The sequence below is a fragment of the Microtus oregoni genome, unplaced genomic scaffold (assembly GCF_018167655.1).
Source record: "Microtus oregoni isolate MIOR12 unplaced genomic scaffold, Mior012 000002F_ref0000024, whole genome shotgun sequence".
Classification (NCBI taxonomy): Eukaryota; Metazoa; Chordata; class Mammalia; order Rodentia; family Cricetidae; genus Microtus; species Microtus oregoni.
The window spans coordinates 68393457-68416235 of record NW_024543061.1 but is presented as its reverse complement, the minus strand read 5'-3'; the positions used below and the strand labels follow the sequence as shown (position 1 = coordinate 68416235).

The window sequence follows — 22779 nt, the reverse complement described above, 5'->3', positions numbered from 1 at the left end:
GTCAAAACAACTTGCTTTGAATCTCAGCTCTGTTAATCAATGAGAGACTTTGAACAAGTAAATTCTGATCTTCGAGATTTAATTTCTTCATTTGTAAAATTAATGGTTTTGAGATGAAACCACCTGTCCTGATTAATAGTACACATTTCTATGTTTTTTTAAGGAGCTGAAAATAGGCTTTATTCTGGCTTAAACAACAAACATTTACTCCTGGCAGTTGAGGAACCTGCCGATGTGACATGTCAGGGGTGGTTTCCTACAGCCACTCTCTGACTGATGTGGTGGAGTCGGGGGCAGGGGAGTTCCTCCAAGGAGTCTCCGCTGTGCTCTGAATGGCCAGCTTATGTAGGCTTCTTTTCATTTTTCTTCTATAATTAATTTTAAGTCATCACAAAAGACTGTGGATTCCATTATGACATTTTCACATACAATATAGCAAAGATAATTCTTTTTTTTTTTTTTTTTTTTTTTTTGGTTTTTCGAGACAGGGTTTCTCTGTGGTTTTTGGAGCCTGTCCTGGAACTAGCTCTTGTAGACCAGGCTGGTCTCGAACTCACAGAGATCCGCCTGCCTCTGCCTCCCAAGTGCTGGGATTAAAGGCGTGCGCCACCACCGCCCGGCCTAGCAAAGATAATTCTTAAAGAGAGACTTTTGTTTTCTGATTTTCCCTTTTACTGCTCCTACTAAAATATTAGAATGAGTGGCACAAAGAGCCAACATCTTTCCTTTGTAGTTCTGCTAAAAATAACTTAATTTTTCTAACATCATATTCAAAAAAAATAAATGTTTCACAGTTGTGCTCCTATGAATAATCTGTCACTAATTCTGGTTCAAGATGTCCCAGTCTTTCATCTCATGGCCAACAGGGTAAATGTTTCTAATGGTAGCTGGTGTCAGCACTGGGAACAACAGGAATCATTAACAAAGGGACGATAAATACAGTGAGAGGTTTTCCCCAATGAACTCCTAACCTCAAAGGTCAAATGAGAGCGAGGGAGAGGGGATATGGGAAAGCAATTAACTATGTATATATTAACAGTCATAGCTGTAAGGTGGGAATCACGAGAGAAACACTTTGTGACCCTGTCCCCATTCTTTCAGTTCACTTTCGCATCGTGACATTGAACGCCTGGCTCAAACCTGTCGATGACTCGGTGAGTTCACGATTCCTAACGGCACAATTTCCTAATGGTACAATGGAACTTAAATCCAGCAATCAAATCCATTGCTATACAAAGCACCTTTCGGGAATGTAAGTCAGTATACTTCAGATACCTGCACATCCATGCTTATTCTTACACTATTCACAATAGCCAAGGTGTGGAACTGGCCTTGGTGTCCATCAGCAGATGGATGCATAAAGTGTACATGGTGTGTGTATATGACTGAGTTTTATTCAGCCATAAAGAATAGAATTATGCCATTTGCACAAAAATTAATAGAACTAGAATTCATTGTGTTAGGTTAAATTAGCCAGACTCAAAAGATAAATATCATGTTTTCTTTCATGTGTATAATTATACCCAAACACACAAACACATACATGTGCACACACGCATGAACACACATGCACACACACATGGAACATGAAAATAAAAGGGATACCATGAAGGTAGAGAAACAGTTCTAAAGGGAGAAGGGACAGAGAGGGTAGTGAGAGAGAAAGAGAAAATACCATGATTTCTGTCATATGTTGGATTTAGACTTAGCTATTTATACACACACAAGCAAAGGGGGAGGTGGGGCAGACAGGAGAGGGTGATATGAAGTGAACCCAAGCATGATGCAATATGTGTGAAAATATCATAACAAAGCCCATTGTTTTATACACTCACTAAAAGAATTAATTAAAAAATAAACCTTGGGCCCGGCAGTGGTGGCACACACCTTTAATACCAGCACTTGGGAGGCAAAGACAGGTGGATCTCTGTGAGTTCAAGGCCAGCCTGGTCTCCAGAGCAAGAGCCAGGACAGGCTCCAAAGCTACACAGAGAAACCCTTGGGAGCAAAGCTATTTGGCAAAAGAATGTCTCACTAAAATGCCATTCTGTGTTTTTTCCTTCAGTACCCTTCAATCGCCGTTCAGGTAAGACATCTACTTTCCATTTCCAGTTTTAAAACATTCAGATTGGGAGTGGCATGCTTCCAGTTTTTCCATTTTATATAACTAAAATTTAAGACGATTGAAACAAATGGTTAGAAAGTAGGCTTAAGATACAAGTTTGAAAACTCTGAAGGTGCCTAGGAACAATGTTTTCTTGTCCATGAATCCCCAAGAGTATTGTGCCTGGAATTTAAAGACAGAAACATGTTTATTTTCCCCTCTGTATAATTCTAAATCTCATCATCATTGGTGACTAAACATATTTCGTTGACTTTTTTTAATAGATGTCTTGCAGTTGCCATGTAATTAGCTGGGTCTCTCAGCTTGCTCATAAATAGCGATCCGTCCCTATATTCATTTTCCCTGCACGCGGCATGTGCTCCATCATGAGCTAACCCTGGGGGTCGGGGTCTAGGCTCCTAATCCACAGTTATGGGCAAACTCACACATGCACAAACTTCCAACTGGCCTGTCTAATAGTGCGATGAGCTCTTCGTATGGGTGACTTAAGGTGACATGAATTCCAGGTGAGCCAGTCAACACTTGGCTTTCACACCTGCTGTGTTCTGCTGAGAGGAAACAAAAGCTTCGATGAGGAGACGTTCACCAGTCACAAGTCACACGGTGTCGGTGTGGGCACCCAGAGCATCACAGTGGCGTTCGCCGAGCATGGTGTTTTAGCCTCGATGCACACGACGCCTGGTTCTTTTGGAAATAGTTCACTCTGCTCTGTGACACTCACTCACATCTAAGCCAGTGTGGGCTCTCATGGTCTAGGATATCGAATACTCCAAACTTGAAAGTAGAGGAAAAGAAATCATCAAAACCTTTGAAACCACAGTTTTGCTTCCTTACACAATCTGTTCAATGAGGTCTCTTTAAAGAAGTCTTTTAAACATGACTGCTTCAATCAGAGCCAGGAAGTGTAAAATAGTTGTGGAAGTAAACGTGTGTGTGGCCACGTGCTGAAAACAAATAAAGAAGGTTGCTTTCGGATAACTGTCCCTGATTTTTATTATCACAGAAATTCCACATTGTTATTTTTGGATAATCCATGGCCAACTTAGGCAGAGACCAGGTGGAAATCTGTGTCAAAATCGTTTTCAATTTTATTCTTAATTAATTAAAAATAACACTTTAATCAAACTAATTAAAACTGAGGGTTAATAAAGTTAGTAATTAATAATATGTTGATTATTATACCTGGGTATTTTGCCTATGTCTATTGGCACCACATGCATGCAGTACCTGCAGAGGCCAGAAGATGGCGTCAAATCCCCTGGAACTGGAGTCACAGATGGTTATGAACCACCGGGAAGGTGCTGGAAATAGAACCTAGGTGTGCAATCAGTGCTTTTAACCACTGAGCCATCTCTCCAGCCCCTGTGATGATCATTTTAATCATTTTAAATGTTTGCTATGATTGGTGTCCCTTTATATACTTATTGGCTATGAGTTCACTCTGCTTTGGGGATTACTATTCTGGACTAAGTATCCTGAATTTCTATTTTTTTTAACTATATTACTTTGGAAAGATAAAAGTCAAAGGTGTCAGTTATAAATTATTTTTCATATGAATTTTAGTTTTAAGAGAAAGAAACATCAATTGAATTTGAATATGTTGGAGTAGTTACGTTGTATCAGGGACTTGAGGTCCTTAGTCAAACATTACAGTAGTTCACCCTTTGCTTCCAATAACTATGGAGAACACTCACGGTAAGGAAAACGTAATTTTCACACACAACCTCTGATCATCCTTCTTTATTCACCGTTCTCGAGGATCCCGAAAGCAATGTGATTTTCCAGTGGAAAAACGTAACCACTTTCAGAAACATCACCCAGCTGGCATTCCATCTGACTCCAGAGCCCATGTTTGGGGATTACACAATTGCCGTAAGAAAACTATCGGGAACGACAGTGGTGCACCAGTTCACTGTTAATCGGGATGGTAAGCAAGTACTGGTTGTGATTCTCCTGCCGACGAGTTCGAAGCAACACAACAAAACTTTCTAGACCCTGGGAAAAGCACTGGAGCCAGGCTGGGCCTCTGCTGTCTGCTTTTCTGTGGCCTCCCCGGTCCTCCCTTTGCCTCGCTCCCGGCCCACACCTTCCTCTGATCCTTGCCCACCCCTCCCCTCACCGAAGAAATACGTCATTTTTCTGAGATTCAGATGCTCTCCTAAAAAAGATCTAACAGAAACCAAACAAACAGTCAGCATGTCTTCATCAAGAGTTGAATTAAGTTCCTGTGGAATCTATTTACACAAGAGAGTTCTAGCAGCAAGGAAGATCTAAAATTAGGAAAGCTGCATAGGAACTTGTTCTTTGGACTTCTTTTTTGTAGTTGTTTTTTGAAACAGGGTTTCTCTGTGTAGCTTTGAAGTCTGTGCTGGAACTTTCTCTGTAGACCAGGCCAATTTCGAACTCACAGAAATGCATGTGCCTCTGCCTCCCGAGTGCTGGGATTAAAGGCATGCACCACCAGCACCTGGCTCTTCATAATTCTTAATAAGCAGGTTGTTTGTATATGTGTATGTATGTATGCATGCATGCACATGTGTATGTATTATGTGTGTACATATATATTTATTGGTGTTAGGGATGGAACCTAGGACTTGGCTTTTTGAGACAGGATTTCTCTGTATACTAGCCCTGGCTGTTCTGGAACTCATTTTGTAGACCAGGCTGGCCTCGAACTCTCAGAGATGTGCCTTCCTCTGCCTCCCAAGTGCTGGGATTAAATGTGTGTGCCACCATGGCCTAGTTAATGCTGGCTACTCTTTATGCCAACTTGATGCAAGCTAGGATCATTTGGGAAGAAGGATCTTAATGGATAAAAGACCCCACCAGATCAGCGTGTGGACAATCCTGTGGCATGTCTTCTTAGTCGTTGATTAATGTGGGAGACCCAGCTCACTGTGGGCCATGCCACCCCTGGATGGGTTTCTCCTGGATGGTCTAAGAAAACAGGTTGAGCAAGCCAGTAGGCATTGCTCCTTCATGGCCTCTACTTCAGTTCCTACCTCCAGGTTCCTGCCTTGAGTTCCTATTCTGACTTCCCTGCATGATAGACTAGAAGCTGGAAGATGTAATAAACACTTTCTTACCCCCCCCAAAAAAGAAAAAAAAGATCTAACAGTTAAAACATAAAAAAAGAGTGAATTTTCGAGGCTAGACAAAAATAATAGATAAAAATAAACAAGCCACCAACAGCAAAAATCAAAACAAGCAAACTACGGAATAGTTGCTCTTTAATGAGGCACCAGCCAGACCTGGGTGCAGTGCAGGGCTCGTGGAGGACAACGGCAGGCACCAACACGGTCTGCTCTCTAGGGACTCTCGGCTGAAGCGTGTTCCTTTGTTTTCAGTACTGCCCAGGTTTGAAGTTGAGGTCAGGGCACCGGAGACAATAACGATTGCGGACCATCAATTTCAAATGGTTGCATGTGCAAAGTAAGTACACTAATCCATCCCAAGAGGGTAAATTAAATCTAATTATAAAATGCCATCTATATACTTACATTAAAATTATTTTAGAAAATTGTGAATGCTTGATAAATATAAAAAAAGCAGACTACAGTGTGCTCTACCAATTGCTAGCACAAAATAGCTGATTTTCCTCTAATACTTTGTGAAATTTTTCCCTAGTTATATTTATTCTTTTCTTTCCGTTTTATCTAATATTTTAAAGACACACATCTCCGTATTTTGCTAGTCTTTCTGTCTCTTCCAACTCCTTGCCCTGTAAGCATATCTTCATATGCAGATAGCAGTTTTGCCTAATTATTGTTCTACTATGTAACATGTAACCTATTGCACTGTGTTTTCTAGTAATTTATGCATTGGTAGTGGATGTCTTCTGAAAAGTCTGATTTAGAACTGAAAATTGTTTGCTTAAGAAAGATTTCACTAAAGGTAATTGCCGAGTCAACATGTATAATATTCTTTTAGTTATAAATGTCAAGTTGCTCACCTAACTCCAGCTACTGGTGTGAAAGTCCTGGTTACACTGAATCTTTACCTTCATTTGAGGGTTTTTAGAAAGGGAGGAAGGGAGGGAGAGGGGGAGGGAGGGAGGGAGGGAGGGAGGAGTGAGAGAGGGAGAGAGGGAAGTGAGTTATCAAAAGTTCATAGAAATAAGGAAGTTTATAATTTAGTTTGAATTTATTTGAGTTCCCTAACATCACCCTATCTGCTCTTAGGAACATTTATCCCCTATATGGGGAAAAATATTTCTGATGCCCTTCACCCTTTTTTGTGGTATCTTTTTTCAAATTTATAACAATAATGCAAAACAGCTGGTATTTATTGGGTGGCAGCTAGAGAAATTATTCCCTCAGTGTCATAAGCTGGGAGTTGTCATCATCTCAACTTTATAAATCAAGATAAGCCATGAGAACCAGGATAGCCTCGGCTTTGGGAGTGTTCTGATGGCCGAGAGTTACACCTGCGCAGTTTAATGCCACCATCATTCTGTCGTTTGATAACTATGCCATCCTATGAGCAGATGCCTGGTGAGAGAGGCGCTGAATGCTCTAACAGCTGGCATCAAACACTAATTTTTGTATATTTTTCAATATATTGAAGCTGCAGTCTGGAAAGGGCTACCTGCTGAAGACATAAAGGGGGTCTTCATACTCTCCCCAGGAATCTTGGAGTCCATCTGTGTCTCTCAGAGAAGGATCAAGACATTTCTCTGAGCTTCCGTGCAGAGTATCTGCTCACTTTCCAATACTTCTGTCAGATTAAATATATTTAAATTTTTTACTCATTAAGTTTTTCTTCGCTGATATTTTAGATCATCTAAAAATATTTTTGTTTGTTTGCTGTCTGGAAAACCAGCCAGGTCCTCTTCATAAATTATTTTTGCCTAAATTCTGTGGCAGAAAATAACCACAAAGCCGGGCGGTGGTGGCGCACGCCTTTAATCCCAGCACTCGGGAGGCAGAGGCAGGCGGATCTCTGTGAGTTCGAGACCAGCCTGGTCTACAAGAGCTAGTTCCAGGACAGGCTCCAAAACCACAGAGAAACCCTGTCTCGAAAAAAAACCAAAAAGAAAAAAGAAAATAACCACAAAGGTGTTCAGATGGAATCGCTCAGTCTCAAGACTTCATATATGATTTCTGATGAAGCACATACATGCCACTCTGGTACTGCCCATCTGTGATCATGGATGCACCTTCTCCCACTAGGTACACCTACGGCCAGTCTGTGCAGGGAAAAGCCCAGATCCGGGTGTGCAGAGAGTTTTCCTCCTCTGGGTATTGTGAGAGCGATAATAATGAAATATGCGAGCAGTTCACTGCGCAGGTACAGATCCCGGGCTTGCTCCAGAGGGACATCCCCACTCCCTTCTCTTAGTGATTTTATTCCTTTACAAAAGGATTCCTAGCACTGTCATTGTGCGGCTAGCAGATGTTAGAGCTCAGTGAGTTGAAGAACATGGAGATATCACAGGTTTAAAATAACGCCTTGTATGTTTCCCCTATTTCTAATAATAGACCGTTACAGGTATTGGCATCCTTCATTTAAGGGGTGTTGGCCTGTCGTTGCTAGTGCTTCTCCCAGGGGTGTTTATTACTCTTGGGATATCATTAACTGCATTCTCATCCTTTAACTCTTTCTTGCCTACGTTACTTCCAGGAGAACGGCCTTGAATCTGTAAAGTGCAGATATGTCCCTTCTCTTGATGTATGTCTTCTCCCACTTCATCTTCCTGCTTTAACTCTCTTTATCGGTTCAGTGACTTCGTGGGGAGACCTGGGCACACAGGGGTGGGATGCATCTGTGCTAAAATTCCATGCGACTCTTGGATCCCTAACTTCTTCATTATACCTCTGTTTATTTTTCAGCTGAAAGATGGCTGTGTTTCTCAAACTGTCAACACGAAAGTCTTCCAACTATACCGCTCTGGATTTTTTATGACATTTAATGTGAATGTACTGGTTACAGAATTTGGAACAGGTAATGACTGTTTTATGAACAAATTGGGAATGCATGGTGACCCACTGAGAAAGAAAACCCATACAGAGTTAGAAACATCGTGTATTAATTATTAATTACTGCTCAAAGGGGTAAAGAAACATCTTTAAAGGTGGCTTTCGTGGGGAATGGAAGTACTGAACCCATGGCCCTCACACATGCTTAGGCAGCAAGCTTCTGCCACTGAGATACAAGCCCCCCCCCTCACGGGTTTTGTTCAAATGATTAATCCCTTCCTGATGCTAGGTTTCGTTATTTCTTCAGGTGTGCAGATCAGTAAAACACACCCTGTTTTTATCACTTCGGTGCTTGGCAGCGTGAGTTTTGAGAACATGGACTCTTTCTACAGGAGAGGGATCGCTTACTCTGGGACTGTAGGTTTGACAAGATGTTTAAGAGGACCTTGTTTAGTTTTCTTTGTTTGCCGATTATCACTTGAAATTTCCTAGACACTTTTTTCTAGGTTCACAATCCACTTTTAACATTGCTATGTCTGATACGTTTGGAAAGTTCTAGGCAAAAAGAAAGCAACGTATAAAATGATAGCCAGCTTCTCCTGTTTTATGTGTAAACATAATTAGCAGAATGGATATTTCTATTTGTTGAAATTTCTGTTAAGTGGTCGCTCTCATGAACTCAGAATTCCCTGTAGGCGTGTGAAGTCCATGTCGTAAAAGGGTTAACATTTCTGTTTTTGTACAGCTTAGATTTTCTGGTTCCAATAACACACCGATGGTGAGCAAGCTTTTGCAACTGGAGCTCAATGGCAAATTTCTAGGAAATTATACCACAGATGGGAACGGGGAAGCGCAGTTTTCCATCAACACTTCAGAGATCTTCGATGCACAGATCAGACTGAAAGTAAGACATCCAAGGGTGGATGGAGACTGAGGAATCCCGCAGAGGCCCAGTGCTAGGGGCTTGGAGCATGAGAAGGCTCATTCGGTGCACAGAGGGAGAGATGCTGTGAGATCTCTTCTGAAACATCTACAGATGTTTGCAGTTAAACTGTTTGTCATGGTTCACATGCAGGTGAAGGATACAGAACTTAAATCTAGTTCTCTGGCTGTAATTAAAAGTAAAAAGTCAGAGCATGGTAGTTATGCCCGTAATTCTAGCACCTAAGATGCTGAGTCAGGAGGATCTTGAGCTGCAGGCAAGATTGGGCTACATAGTCAACCACCCCCTGACCATCCCCACCAACAAACACACACACACACACACACACACACACACACAGAGAGAGAGAGAGAGAGAGAGAGAGAGAGAGAGAGAGAGAGAACATAACAGTTCACTGTTAGTTCAATTAGACAGTCCTATAACCACGGTCATTTTTTTATATACAGGAAAGAGAATGGCACTATTATTATCTCATTTTCTATGAGTCAGTTCTTTCCTTCCACCACAGCAGGGCCCAGAGTCAAGTTTGGGTGGACAGGCCTGGTGGCAAGTGTCCTTACATGCTGAGCCATCTTGCCAGACTCCCCAGTAACAGCTACCAGTCAGCTTCCTCCCTGCTCTGAAGAGACGAGAAGCCTTGTGTTCTGAAGCGTTCCCTCTCTGGAAGTGCCCATCATTCTAACATCTTTCCTTTGTTTTTTCTGTCATGTCAGGCCGTATATGTCCGACCCGGAGTCTGCCATCGTCCCAGCTGGTTGAACCCTGAGTATCTGGATGCCTACTTCACAGTCTCTCGCTTTTACTCCCAAACCAACAGCTTCCTGAAGATCGTTCCTGAGCCAAAGCAGCTTCCCTGTAATCAAGAGAAGATGATTTCAGTACTTTACTCCCTAAACCCTGAGGCCTACAAGGATGACTCAGGAGTGAACTTCTTCTATTTGGTAAGTCTCAGCTGACAGATCTGTCTACTCAGCACAACCCGGTTTAGGAGGTGTCATCTCTTAGGACTTGGCTACCTGAGTGAACTCTGTCTACCCACTTTGCTGTTGAATAGCCCTGGCTCCATTAAGGACACAGGAGCCGGCTTGCAAAATAATCCCCGGCAATCTGAGTTCCCGTGAGACTGAAACACTTGCCTCCTCAGTCAGTCCTTTATACTTCCTATCAATGTTTATGAGCATGTGAGAGGGTAAGCAACATGGAAAGCTCGGAATGATGAGCAGTAAAGGAGGCTTCTCTCATTCCCTCTCATCAAGGCTTCCTGGAAAGGGAAAACACACGCGGAAATTAAGACACTCCTACTTCTTCCCCCCCCCTCCCACCCCGACTCTCTCCTAGTTGTTAAGCATGTGTGTCCACCTTGGGCACCTTGTTCAGACTCTCAAACCCTGGAGTTCTCACTGTATATTCCTAACTGGAAACGATAAAGGAATTAATTAGACTCACCAACTACAATAGTAGGCTTGAGGCACTGTCAAAGAGTTTCATGTGTGTCAAGCCACCTGGTCAGCCTCATGGGGACTCCATGTCACAGCATGGAACAGAGGCAAATGGATAGACAGTGGACAGGCAAAGCCGCCAGCTTCTGCATGCATTGGATGGCTTCACAAGTTTTCTGGTGTTTTCTCTGTTCCTGCCCAACCTGTATGAAGTTCCCTTTTAGTGTTCAGTAGTGGAAGCTATCTTGTTACAGGTCACTAGATCAGCCCACGTTGACACGATACAATGCTAGCTGCAGCACTCACACAAGGTCAGTCCACGATGACATGATGCAATGGTCACTGCCCTGCTCACACAGGGTCAGTCAGTCCACGATGACACAATTCGATGCTAGCTGCAGTACTCACACAGGATTTTCTTTGTCTGTCTCAGGTGATGGCGAGAGGAAGCATCTTCCTCAGTGGACAGAAGGAAGTCAGAAGCAAAGGTGGATACGATGCACTTGCTTTGAAATACGCACCTTATCGTCACGCTTTTGTCCACAAATTAGGGCGGGCACTTGTTTCCACTTGCAGTTGGAGGGTTGAAGATAGCATAGCCTGAGGTAACATACAGAATAGTTTAAACAAGGAGATTGCTACCTTTCTGTCAATGTTCTGGTTGGCTTTTTGTGTGATAAACACTGGCCAAAAGCAACTTGGAGAGGAAAGGGTTTATTTCGTCCAATATGTCCATCATGGAGGGAAATTGGGGCAGGAACCTGGAGGCAGGAATTGGAGCAGAGACCTTGGGAGAATGCTGCTTACTGACTTTCCCAGCCTGCTTTCTTATACCCCCCAGGTTCACCTGTCCAGGATTGGCACAAGCCAGAGTGGTCTGGGCCCTTCCACATCAATCTTTATTTAGTCAAGAAAATGCTCCTATAGGCATGCCCACAGGGCAATCAGATGGAGTCAATTCCTTAATTGGGTTCCTCTTCCCAGGTGATTCAAGTTTGTATCAAGTTGACAAAAATTAGTTGGTACCATTACTATCAGTTAATCACGCATCTTATAGAAGAGGAATGGATGTCTAAGACATTCCTATTGTAATATCATCCTCATCCGTGTATAAGTCCCAGCTTTTTATTTGTGTTTAAATAAGGCCCCGTTTACCTTTTCTGTCCTCAAACAATTCTCCCTAATCCAAACAAACTCACATATAAGTTAGAGCCAGCCCATGTGGTCTGTGAACTGCCTGTTTCCACAGCCTGGAACGGAAACTTCTCGTTCCCCATCAGCATCGGTGCTGATCTGGCACCAGTGGCTGCCCTCTTTGTCTACACCCTCCACCCCAGTGGGGAAATCATTGCGGACAGTGTCAAGCTCCAGATTGACAAGTGCTTTAAAAACCAGGTAATGTTTCTTCTAGCAGCAGGTCAGCATTTTGCTTCCTGCCACTTCCTTTTTAAAATTTGTTTTACTTAGTGTGTGTGTCCGCGCGTGCGCATGTGTTTGCACACGCGCATGTGTGTGCGTGCGTGCATACACACATGTATGTGTGCCCATGAAGTGAGTGCATGAAGATCAGGGGACAGTCTGCAGGACTTCATTCTCTCCTTTCCCCATGTGGCTTCCAGGGATTAACCTCAAGCTGTTAGCCATGGTAGCAAGCCCTCTTACCCATTGAGCTATCTCGACAGCCCTCATAATCTTTACCCAGTAATCTCCTAGTTAAAAGGATAAAGAATGGTAATCATGAATAGTTAGTCATCTTGAAGATGCCTGATCATGGGGAGCTAGGGCATGGAGAAAGGAGATATTTCAAAAGGGAACTGAGAATGGACAGGAAAATGTATGTACAGAAATCCGTCAGGATTTGTTTGGAAAAGACAAGATTTATTCAAATTCTCTTCCTGTGTCGTTATCTCCACCCTCATTGGTTGCCTTTCTCTGCTTCAGGTTAGCGTGAAGTTCTCAAAGGAGCAGGACCTGCCCGGCTCCACCACCAGTCTATGTCTTCAAGCAGCCCCGGACTCCTTCTGTGCCCTGAGAGCGGTGGACAAAAGTGTCCTTCTGCTGAAACCCGAACAAGAACTGTCTCCTGAAAATGTAAGTCCCCTCCCTCCCTCCCTTCCTCCCTCCCTCCTCCCTTCCTCCTCTCCCTCCCTCCCTTCTCTCCCTCCCTTCCTCCCTTCCTCCCTTCCTCCCTCCCTTCTCTCCCTCCCTTCCTCCCTCCCTTTCTTCCTCCCTCCCTCCCTCCCTTCCTTCCTCTCTTCCTCTCTTCCTCCCTCCTTCCTACCTCTTACCCTTCCTCCCTCTCTCCCTCCCTTTCTTCCCTCTCATCCCAAGCCTCCTGCCTGATTCCAGCACAGTATGACATCCTGAGGACAGCAGCATCCTTCCCTTGTTCTTGCCTTAATAGAAACCACAGGAACATGAGTTCCTTCTGGCTCATGTATGACAGTCTCTCGACAACTTTCTATGTTCATTTTATAAAAGTTGTCCCATTTAAATATTGTCTCTCAGTTGGTGCTAGTTTGTCTCATTTCTTAAGCGATTAAGATAAAAATATTTATTATTTTATTGTATGAATATGTTGTCTGCATATACATCTCTGCATGCTGGAAATCAGACCCAGGTTCTCTGAGGCACAGCCAGTGCTTCTAACCACTGAGCCATCTCTCCCAACCCTAGAGTAAGAATTTCATGGAAATTTCCAAATTCATTTTGTTGAAAATTAAGGAAGTCCTTATGACCTAAGAGCTATGCTCTCTGTGTCAACAGTTATGTTTCTTTATGCTTTATTATATTTTTATGCTTATACTTTTTCCCTTATTTATTTTTTTTGCTAAGTTATCAACTGAATGTAAAGTGGTTTTTATGGGTGTTTGCTTAGTTTGGGTTTGATGCTCTGCCCCATTATTCTTACATTTTGTCGTTGTTGTTTTTAGTAGTATCTTAAAAATTTATCGCAAATTAATATAGTTAAACAGGTTAGAGGTCTTGGCATTTTTCTCTGATATCATTGGCTGTCTGTTGTTTGCTGTGGTGGTGGGATTGGAGCCAGGACTCATGTGTGCAAAGCAAGGACTTTGTCACTAAACTCTGTTCCTAGCCCTGCTCCCGCCTTCACACTCCCCCGTAGACGCCAATGTCTAGTGATTGCTCCATTTCTGGTTTTCAGAATTTTTCTTCTGATTGAAGTTACCCCTTTATGCCAAAAATTCAATACTGAGACTTTTTTAATTATATTAAAAGACAGTTTGTCGTGGTTTACTCAGTTATTTTGGGTTATTCTGCTTTATGGTCAGTGATATTTCTATTTTATAAAGCCCTCTGGTGTGTTGATGTGCTCAGATGTGGGTTTTGAAATGTTTATGCATGCTAAGAAGATGTAGTTCCTGTTTTTAACTTATGTTATAGCTATTAAATCTGATTACATATGTGTATGTATATATGTATGTATACATATATGTGTGTATATAAAAGTTGCGTCTTTCCTTCCTTGGAGAACACATCAGGCTTACCCTTGTGTTTCTCCCTTATTCCCTGAGCCGTCTTTTGGTTACCTGAATCGTATCCTCTGCTGGCTTCCTCAGAAGGACACATGGTTTCCATGACACTTTCCTCCCAGAGGCATTTTCCTAAAGCCTTGACTTAGAAGCTGGGCATGGTGGTAGACCCCTGTAACCTCACCACTTGGAAGGTGGAGGCAGGAGGATCAGGAGATGACGGCCAATGAGACATGAAACCTGTCTGAAAAAACAAAGCAAACAGCAAACATAACCTTTTAATAATAAAGAACAATACCTTGATCCATGAAAGATGGATTAAGTGACCATGTGCTTTTCTTTAGATTTCTTGAGAACCCTGCTCCCCTCTACCTCGCTGTGAACATTATTTTAAGGAATTGTGCTGTCAGGTGAACTTATTTTCCATGGTAGGTTATTTGATCTTCTTCCCTGGAGGCCTTGGAGGGTTTTTCCCCCTTTATATTTAAACTAAACATTTTAGTAAAATGTCACTTAGGATTTATTGTGTGGGGGAAAATCCAAAGCTGACCCTGAATTGTAACTTAAAATTTAAGTTTTTTTATTTCTTCCCTGTCTTGAAATTTTTCATTCATGTGTTAGCTGTTTTGCACATGCTCTCAAGCTCTCATGTTTGCCTGTGACCTGCTTTAGTTCTTTCTTTTTTTCTCTTGTTTTCTGTGTCTCTCTTCTGTAAGCTTGGTGTGCTGGCCGTGGTGTGCACATCTGTAGCCTCTTTACTTGGGAGACAGACACAGGAGACTCAGGAGGGAAAAGTCACATGATCTGGCCTTAGAAAACAAGAAGCAAATAAGCAATGGATGGTTTCTGTCAGTCAATTTTTCTTGGGGTCTTTACTCAACATTTCTGATATTTTTGTGATTTCTGAGTTCATTCTCAATTATTTCTCCCTTGGTTTCACCCATTTTTATCCTTCCTTTGTTTAATTTCTGATTCATAATCTTTTTAAGTAGTTTTAAGTAGTTTTCATGCCAATTTGGGAATATTTCCTTTACTATGAAATATTTGAGGAATGCTTTTCTCTCTTAGTTAATTGTTGGGGCTGAGCAGTTCCATTAGCCGCAGTGTGTCCTCTCCTGTCACATCCTCCCCTGCTCAAGCACCCTCTCCAAGGGTCAGTCCTCTCCCCTGCTCACACCGCCCTGTCCATCAGTTATACCCCCTGATAGCTGCCACCCACGTGAGTCATGCATCTCAGTGAGAGGAAGTTGCCCCTGCCTCTCAAGCCCTTCCCTGGGAGCTGTTGTGTCCAGGGAAGATGATTCATACTCTGACACGAGCGGCTGGAGTATTTTTATCTGGGACTAATTTGGTGTGTGTTTCTTCTCATTTTTTTGGGTCACTCTCCCTTCGTGCACGTAGTTTCTTGAGCTTTCCTTCAGCTTCACATACCCTCAATTTTTTTTTGCAGTCTTTGAGAACATGTCTTGCATAGTTCCGCCAACGATTAGAAGGCTACAGCAACAGTCACCCTCCCTCGTAATGGCGAAAGCACAAGTCTTTGACCTCACTCCTTGTTGGCGTTTTTTATGGGCACACATTCACTGCACACAGCACTGGGCTTCACAAGAACATTTTCCTGCAATTGTATAAAGTACTTGGACTCTTTGTTTATTACTTGGTGCTGTATTTTATCTGGGGGGGGGTTACTATGTTAATACTTAGATTCAAGCAGCTGACATCATCCTCCGGTCTGAAAACTTACTATTAACTTCAGGCCGTTGTCTGTGTGCTAGACTTTGAAACAACCGAGTGTTCTCCGTGACCTTTTTCCTCTTTGCTATCCTGAATCCTGCACTTTCAGCCTGAAAAGTTTACCAATAACGTTGACTACATAAAACAAAATTGGTCTCCTCCTTTGACCTTTTGGAAAGTTGACTCAGAAATAAACAGTTATGACACAAAAATTTCCAATCTTATAATTTTGCAAGGAGGGCTTAAAGTCACCAAAGACCATATCTTCCTGTCCTAGATATACAGCCTGCTCCCGAATATCCAACAATATGGTTATTTCTACCATGGTCTCAACCTGGATGATGCTACAGTAGACCCATGCATCCCTCAGACAGATTTGTTCCACAATGGACTGTATTATACACCTGCAAGCAATGCTTGGGATGGAGACATTGCCAGTCTTCTCAGGGTAAGGGCACAAATGAGTCTCGAAAACATTCCCTGTTGTAGGTTTAGTGGTCTTGACCCCCCATCTATGTCTCTCTTCTGTTAAACCAAAAAGATAACTTTGCAGTCTGTTCTCCACATAAACAGAGACGGTCAGCTCCATATGCTCAGGGATCAAGCAAGAGCTTTATGATCAGAGTCATAGCGGTTTAGAAGAGGATACTGAGTCAGACAGCCTTTAGCTCAAGTCCCAGTCTGCTGTTTACCGTGTACACTGTGTGTAGACATGCATGTGGGCATGCGTGTTTGCTGTTAAGACAATAGTGGTGCTGATTTCTTGTTTTCCCTTAAGCATACATGGGAAAAACATGAAAATATTAGCACAATAATAAAAATATAGTGATGACTGGTTTTCTTCCTAATTGTGAATTTTTCTGTCAGTCGAATAAGGAGACTTGATTTCTATGGTACTGGATCATGGCTAACACAGAAAATGTTATATTTATTGTCTGTTTATTGTGACTGTAGACCTTTCGTGGTTTTCTCAGGAAAGGAATGTGTAACTTTTTGTTTCTCTCTCTGAAAGGACATGGGTCTGAAAGTCTTTACTAACTTCCGGTACCGGAAGCCAGAGGTGTGTGCATCCCAGGAAAGCCTGCACTTACTGAGGTCGTTTGATAGCCCAGAAGGACGGATGATGATGTTCGGCGCTCCAGCTGCTTCTGCCTGTGGGTAGTCCAGAACCTCCTGGTGGAGTATCAGTCAGCAGAATTCTTTGGGCTGGGCGTATGTAAGACAAAGCCATATCAAACGCAGGTCTTGCGGATGGTTGATGATGACGTGGAGCAAAAGCTAGAAACCCTACAGTTCAACGAGACAGGCTAGAAATAGCTTTGGCCACGAGGAATAAGTAGCTTCTGATACAGGAAGAAGTCCAGGTTTTGATTTCTGTCTTTCATTATCTTTCTAAATTTTTGTTTGCTTCTTAAGATAGGGTCCTTGTCTGTAGCTCAGACTGGCCTCAAAACAGATGTGAAGACAACTATACAGGATAATGTAGGCAGCAACCCAGCATGGTGTAAGACAACTCAACGAGACTTGCTTGTTTTTTTTTTTTTTGGTTTTTTTTTTAATTTATTTATTTATTAAGGATTTCTGCCTCCGCCCCGCAACCGCTTCCCATTTCCCTCCCCCTCCCCCGATCAAGTCCCCCTCCCTCATCTGCTCGAACAGCAATCAGGGTTCCCTGACCTGTGGGAAGCCCAAGGACCGCCCACCTCTATCCAGGTCTAGTAAGGTGAGCATCCAAACTGCCTAGGCTCCCACAAAGCCAGTACATGCAGTAGGATCAAAAACCCATTGCCATTGTTCTTGAGTTCTCAGTAGTCCTCATTGTCCACTATGTTCAGCTAGTCCGGATTTATCCCATGCTTTTTCAGTCCTAGGCCAGCTGGCCTTGGTGAGTTCCCGATAGAAATCCCCATTGTCTCAGTGTGTGGGTGCACCCCTTGTGGTCCTGAGTTCCTTGCTCGTGCTCCGTCTCCTTCTGCTCCTGATTTGGACCTTGAGATTTCTGTCCGGTGCTCCCATGTGTGTCTCTGTCTCTGTCTCCTTTCATTGCCTGATGAAGGTTAATATTCATGAGGATGCCTATGTGTTTGTCTTTGGGTTCACCTTCTTTTCAAATGGCCAAAAGACACTTAAGGTCATGCTCAACTTCCTTAGCGATCAGGGAAATGCAAATCAAGACTACTTTAAGATACCATCTTACACCTGTCAGAATGGCTAAAATAAAAAACACCAATGATAGCCTTTGCTGGAGAGGTTGTGGAGAAAGGGGTACACTCACCCATTGCTGGTGGGAATGCAAACTTGTGCAACCACTCTGGAAAGCAGTGTTTCGGTTTCTCAGGAAATTCGGGATCAACCTACCCCTGGACCCAGCAATACCACTCTTGGGAATATACCCAAGAGACTTGCTTGTTTATATTGAGAAAGGGTCTCACATAGCACAGGCTGGCCTTAAACTTGTTATGTAGTCAAGGGCAACCTTAAACTTCTGATTCTCCTGACTCCACCTCTCAAATCCTGGAGTTTGCAAGCATACACCACCATGCCCAGCGCCATAGTTATAACTTTCATGCAGAAACACTGACGAAATGCATCCTACGCAGACTACAGGCCACTCCTGTAAAGGACAGTGTTCTGGAGGATTAGAAATAGTAACGCCACTGAAAACTTCAGCAAGAATAATATCAGTGGGCAAAGTTGGCAGGTACTGGCGTGTCAGCCAAGAGTCAGGGCAGAGATTTAATCCATCCAGATTTGGCTGCAGGTGATTTGTTGTTTATTTGTTGTAGCTTTTTTTAAAGGCTTTTTGTATTCTTATTTTTAAAAGATTTTTGTTGTTGTTGTTAAAATCCTTTATGCTAGCACAAAATTTCATATTGATTATTGCCAAGTTCTCTTTGTTTGTGTATGATGGGAGAATGGTCTCTTTACATGTTAAAATGGTGCTTGAATATGCCTTGTTGTTTTTTTTTAATTTATTTATTTATTAAGGATTTCTGCCTCCTCCCCACCTCCGCCTCCCATTTCCCTCCCCCTCCCCCGATTAAGTCCCCCTCCCTCATCTGCTCGAAGAGCAATCAGGGTTCCCTGATCTGTGGGAAGTCCAAGGACCGCCTGCACCCACACACTGAGACAATGGGGATGTTCTATCGGGAACTCACCAAGGCCAGCTGGCCTGGGTCTGAAAAAGCATGGGATAAATGCGGACTAGCTGAACATAGCGGACAATGAGGAATACTGAGAACTCAAGAACAATGGCAGTGGGTTTTTGATTCTACTGCATGTACTGGCTTTGTGGGAGCCTAGGCAGTTTGGATGCTCACCTTATTTTTAAAAGATTTTATTTAATTATGTATACAACATTCTGCCTCCATGTATGCCCGCATGCCAGAAGAGGGCACCAGATCTCATTACAGATGGTTGTGAGTCACCATGTGGTTGCTGGGAATTGAACTCAGGACCTCTGGAAGAGCAGCAGTCAGTGCTCTTAACCACTGAGCCATCTCTCCAGTCCTATTTGTAGTAACTTTTAAACAAACAGGAATTTGAGCATAAAATCGTAACACCCAGATTGAGATTTGAACTTATCAGTGTTAAGCCCTAGAAGCGAATTTCTGTATCACCTCATGCTAAGACATACTAGGCCCGATATAGTCAAGAGCTCAACTCAAGGGCCTGGAAGATGGTTCAGTGGGTAAATTGTTTGCTGTGCAGTCATGAGGACCTGAGTTCACATCCCTAGCACCCACATAAACGCCAGGCATTTCAGTGCACATCTGTCACCCTAGTGCTCAGGAGCAGAGACGGGTGGGTAGTCTACAGGGATTAGTGACCCACTAGTCTAGCTGACTCGAGGTGTTCAGTGAGACACTACCTCAGAAATCAAGACAGAAAAGCAAGTGAGGAAATCAACCTGTCCACTAGTATGTTCACAGAGGGTCATACATCACTCTCTCTCTCTCTCTCACACACACACACACACACACACACACAAACTCGCACACATGCACTAGTGCACACACAAACACACATGCACAAATGCACATACGCACACACACAGAGCTTAGTGAGGCCTGTGGCACTGAAGCACAGCACGCACTTTTGCTATTTCTACATGGGACGTTTCTTTGCCCTCCTCCTTTCTCATTTTAGTTCATGACATCACAGATGGCATCAACCAGGCAGAACAGGCCATCAAAGAGACAGTCAGGACGCACTTCCCCAAGACCTGGATATGGGACCTCATCAGTGTGGAGTGAGTTTTACTTTTCTGCTACTTCTTAGGTTTTTTTCTAAAACAGAGTTCTCCCCTGTATATCTCCATTTCTATTTTTCTTCTTTTGATTTGTTAACTTTTATTCCTGGGCAATAAAGTAATAAAGTATTTGTAAAAAAAATCATTCACTTGTACATCCTGATCATGAATGTTTGATGATTTGTTTGTTTATTTGTTCTGTAAAACTTTACTTTTCCACCAAACCTTCACTCCTATAAATTTCATGCAGGTAGGTATATGCTACCTCAGTTCTTTAAAAAAGATGTTTATAGAAATATGGCATTTCTAAGGTTCGCTTCTACAGACACTCAGACCAGGGATCTGTAACAATGCCTTACCTAACTCCTGAAGTCACTGCCTTTGTGCGTGTTCTGCCTAAACTTGGGTTCCCATTTAGAGGACATAGGTTACCCACAGCTTGTCTTTTCAGTTCCTCAGGTTCAGCAAATGTCTCATTCCTTGTTCCCGATACTATAACCCAATGGGAGGCCAGCGCCTTCTGTGTGAATGGTGAAGCTGGGTTTGGCATCTCACCCAAAGCGTATCTACAGAGCTCCCAGCCCTTCTTCGTTGAAATTGCCTCACCCTTCTCTGTCGTTCGGCATGAGCAGAGTGACGTGGCTGTCAGTGTCTTCAGCTACCTGAGCACGTGTGTAGAGGTAAGTCACCCCCTTGATCTGGAAACAAAAATCCAGCCAGCTAAATTATTCACTAGTCTTTTCATTAAATATCACCATAGTCTATTTACAAATAAAAAATTGTACTATAAGGAAGTCATTTCTTTCCATAATCTTTAGGAATCATTATTTACAGTTTTAATTTTATTTTCTGAGTATGATTGCATGGTCTACATGTATGCAAGGTCAGAAAAAAAAAACATCAGAGCCCCTTGAATTGACGTTATTGGCTGCGGTGAGCTGCCTCATAGATGCTAAGAACTGGACCCAGCTCCTCTTTAAGAGTAGCAAGTGCTCTTGACTGCTGGGTGACCTCTACAGCCCCAGAAATAATTGTTTTGCATCACAACAATGACTTGAAATTTTAGTGAGGATGTCATTTTGTGATGATACACACTCTACTATTTTGTGAACTTGTGAATGAATCCTTGGGCATCTTTTCATTTTCCTAAGTTAAAATAAGAAAATCTTCTTAAGATGAAAAATGCCAAGTTCTCGGGAGACATTGAAGAAATCATTGTGTGATAAACTGTAGAATTTCAAGCAAAGGTGAGAGAATTTAAATCCATGGCCATTGTTCTGTTTTTAGATTTCTGTTCAGTTAGAAGCATCTGAGAATTATGAAGCAAATAGCAACACCATGAGTAACAACGGCAGTGATGTTCTCCAGGCTGGAGAACGAAAAACTTATGTCTGGACCATTGTACCAAAGACACTGGGTAAGCAGCAATCTTTTGCGGATTGACCCAGATCCTTATCAACCTCTGCTTTTCTTAGATTTCCTGAAGAAACATGATTTTTTTTCTTCAGCATCATATTTTTTAATTTCCTTTATTCATTTCCCTATATTCAAAATTCTTATAATTTCCTTGTTGAAAAGTCTGTGTGTATGTATGTGTCTGCGTGTATGTATGTGCACCACGTGCATGCAATGCCTGGGGAATTGAGGACAGGGTGTTCCTTTAGAACTCGATGGTTGTGAGTTGTCTTATGTGAGTGCTGGAACAAGCCCAGGTCTTCTGCAAGAGCAGCAAGTGCTCCAGCACTGAGCCCTCTCTCCAGCCCTATAACCTACTTAGTACTCTGCAGAACAAAACCCCATTCATTCACACAAAAAGTTTAATAAGATTAAAATATGGCGCAAACGCTAATGTGCATGATTTATCAAGTCCACATAACATATCCCAAATAAAAACCAGATCTCTCCAATGCTACTGTGATTCTGGCATTTGCTGCTTTACCCAACATTCACATAAAATGTCACTTTTACAAAAATTTCTCCTCAGGAGGCTGGAGAGATGGCTCAGAGGTTAAGAGCATTGCCTGCTCTTCCAAAGGTCCTGAGTTCAATTCCCAGCAACCACATGGTGGCTCACAGCCATCTGTAATGGGGTCCGGTGCCCTCTTCTGGCCTGCAGGCATACACACAGACAGAATATTGTATACATAATAAATAAATAAATATTAAAAAAAAAACAATAGGCTTATGAAAGGAGAGCTTCTTTTAAAAAAAAAATTCTCCTCAGACAAAACCATCAATTGTGAGAGTCACTGGGATTTTTCTAAACTAAATGTAACAGCTCACCAGATACAATAAACCCAACCATTGGATTGAATACTGAGAACTTTGTTCTAGTGCCTGGCAGTTTAGAAAAGTGTCTGCGGAAGTCTCTTGCTGATGATACCAGGGAAGGAAAAGTTTAAAAGTTTAGTGAACCAAAACTGCTAAATGTAGATGATTCTTAGTTTGAGAAAATCTTTTTTAAATTATGTCATTAAAATTCTTTTATTCCATGTCTTGTATTTATTACATCAGGAGAGAATATGTTTTTGATTCATCTGTGATATTGATTCACCTCAGACCTTTTTTCTATTTAGATTTAAACTTATTAATCCTTATACTATGTAAGATCTTCAAATATCTCATTCCGGAAAGGGAGACAGAATACTTCACACGCTATGTCTTGGTGATGCTCAAGGGCTGTGCAAAGCACAGAAAGAAATGTGCAAAATTCACACAAAGACAGAGAAACAATATGTTGGTTATGTCTACAGCACACAGGCGATGTTAAGTCTTATAAGCTTTCCCAATCCTCCTCTCTATAAACAAGGATACTGGAGATCAGTTTTGATTGCATACTGTGATACCACAGAAATTAAATCGACAGATTTCTTG

The 22779-nt window shown here is 42.4% G+C and overlaps 1 protein-coding gene across 1 annotated transcript in view; it reads left to right on the top strand.

Moving 5' to 3' along the window:
• LOC121441208 (ovostatin homolog) overlaps positions 1 to 22779 on the top strand; it is a 45736-nt gene that overhangs the window by 1837 nt on the left and 21120 nt on the right. The window contains exons 4-20 of the mRNA XM_041642362.1: positions 1102 to 1154; positions 2066 to 2086; positions 3884 to 4052; positions 5473 to 5557; positions 7297 to 7414; positions 7957 to 8068; positions 8351 to 8460; positions 8789 to 8947; positions 9700 to 9927; positions 10859 to 10913; positions 11675 to 11820; positions 12367 to 12516; positions 15931 to 16101; positions 16666 to 16807; positions 19803 to 19905; positions 20357 to 20585; positions 21193 to 21322. Of these exons, the coding sequence (XP_041498296.1) occupies positions 1102 to 1154; positions 2066 to 2086; positions 3884 to 4052; positions 5473 to 5557; positions 7297 to 7414; positions 7957 to 8068; positions 8351 to 8460; positions 8789 to 8947; positions 9700 to 9927; positions 10859 to 10913; positions 11675 to 11820; positions 12367 to 12516; positions 15931 to 16101; positions 16666 to 16807; positions 19803 to 19905; positions 20357 to 20585; positions 21193 to 21322 (2181 nt within the window). The remainder of the gene's footprint in view (positions 1 to 1101; positions 1155 to 2065; positions 2087 to 3883; positions 4053 to 5472; positions 5558 to 7296; positions 7415 to 7956; positions 8069 to 8350; positions 8461 to 8788; positions 8948 to 9699; positions 9928 to 10858; positions 10914 to 11674; positions 11821 to 12366; positions 12517 to 15930; positions 16102 to 16665; positions 16808 to 19802; positions 19906 to 20356; positions 20586 to 21192; positions 21323 to 22779) is intronic.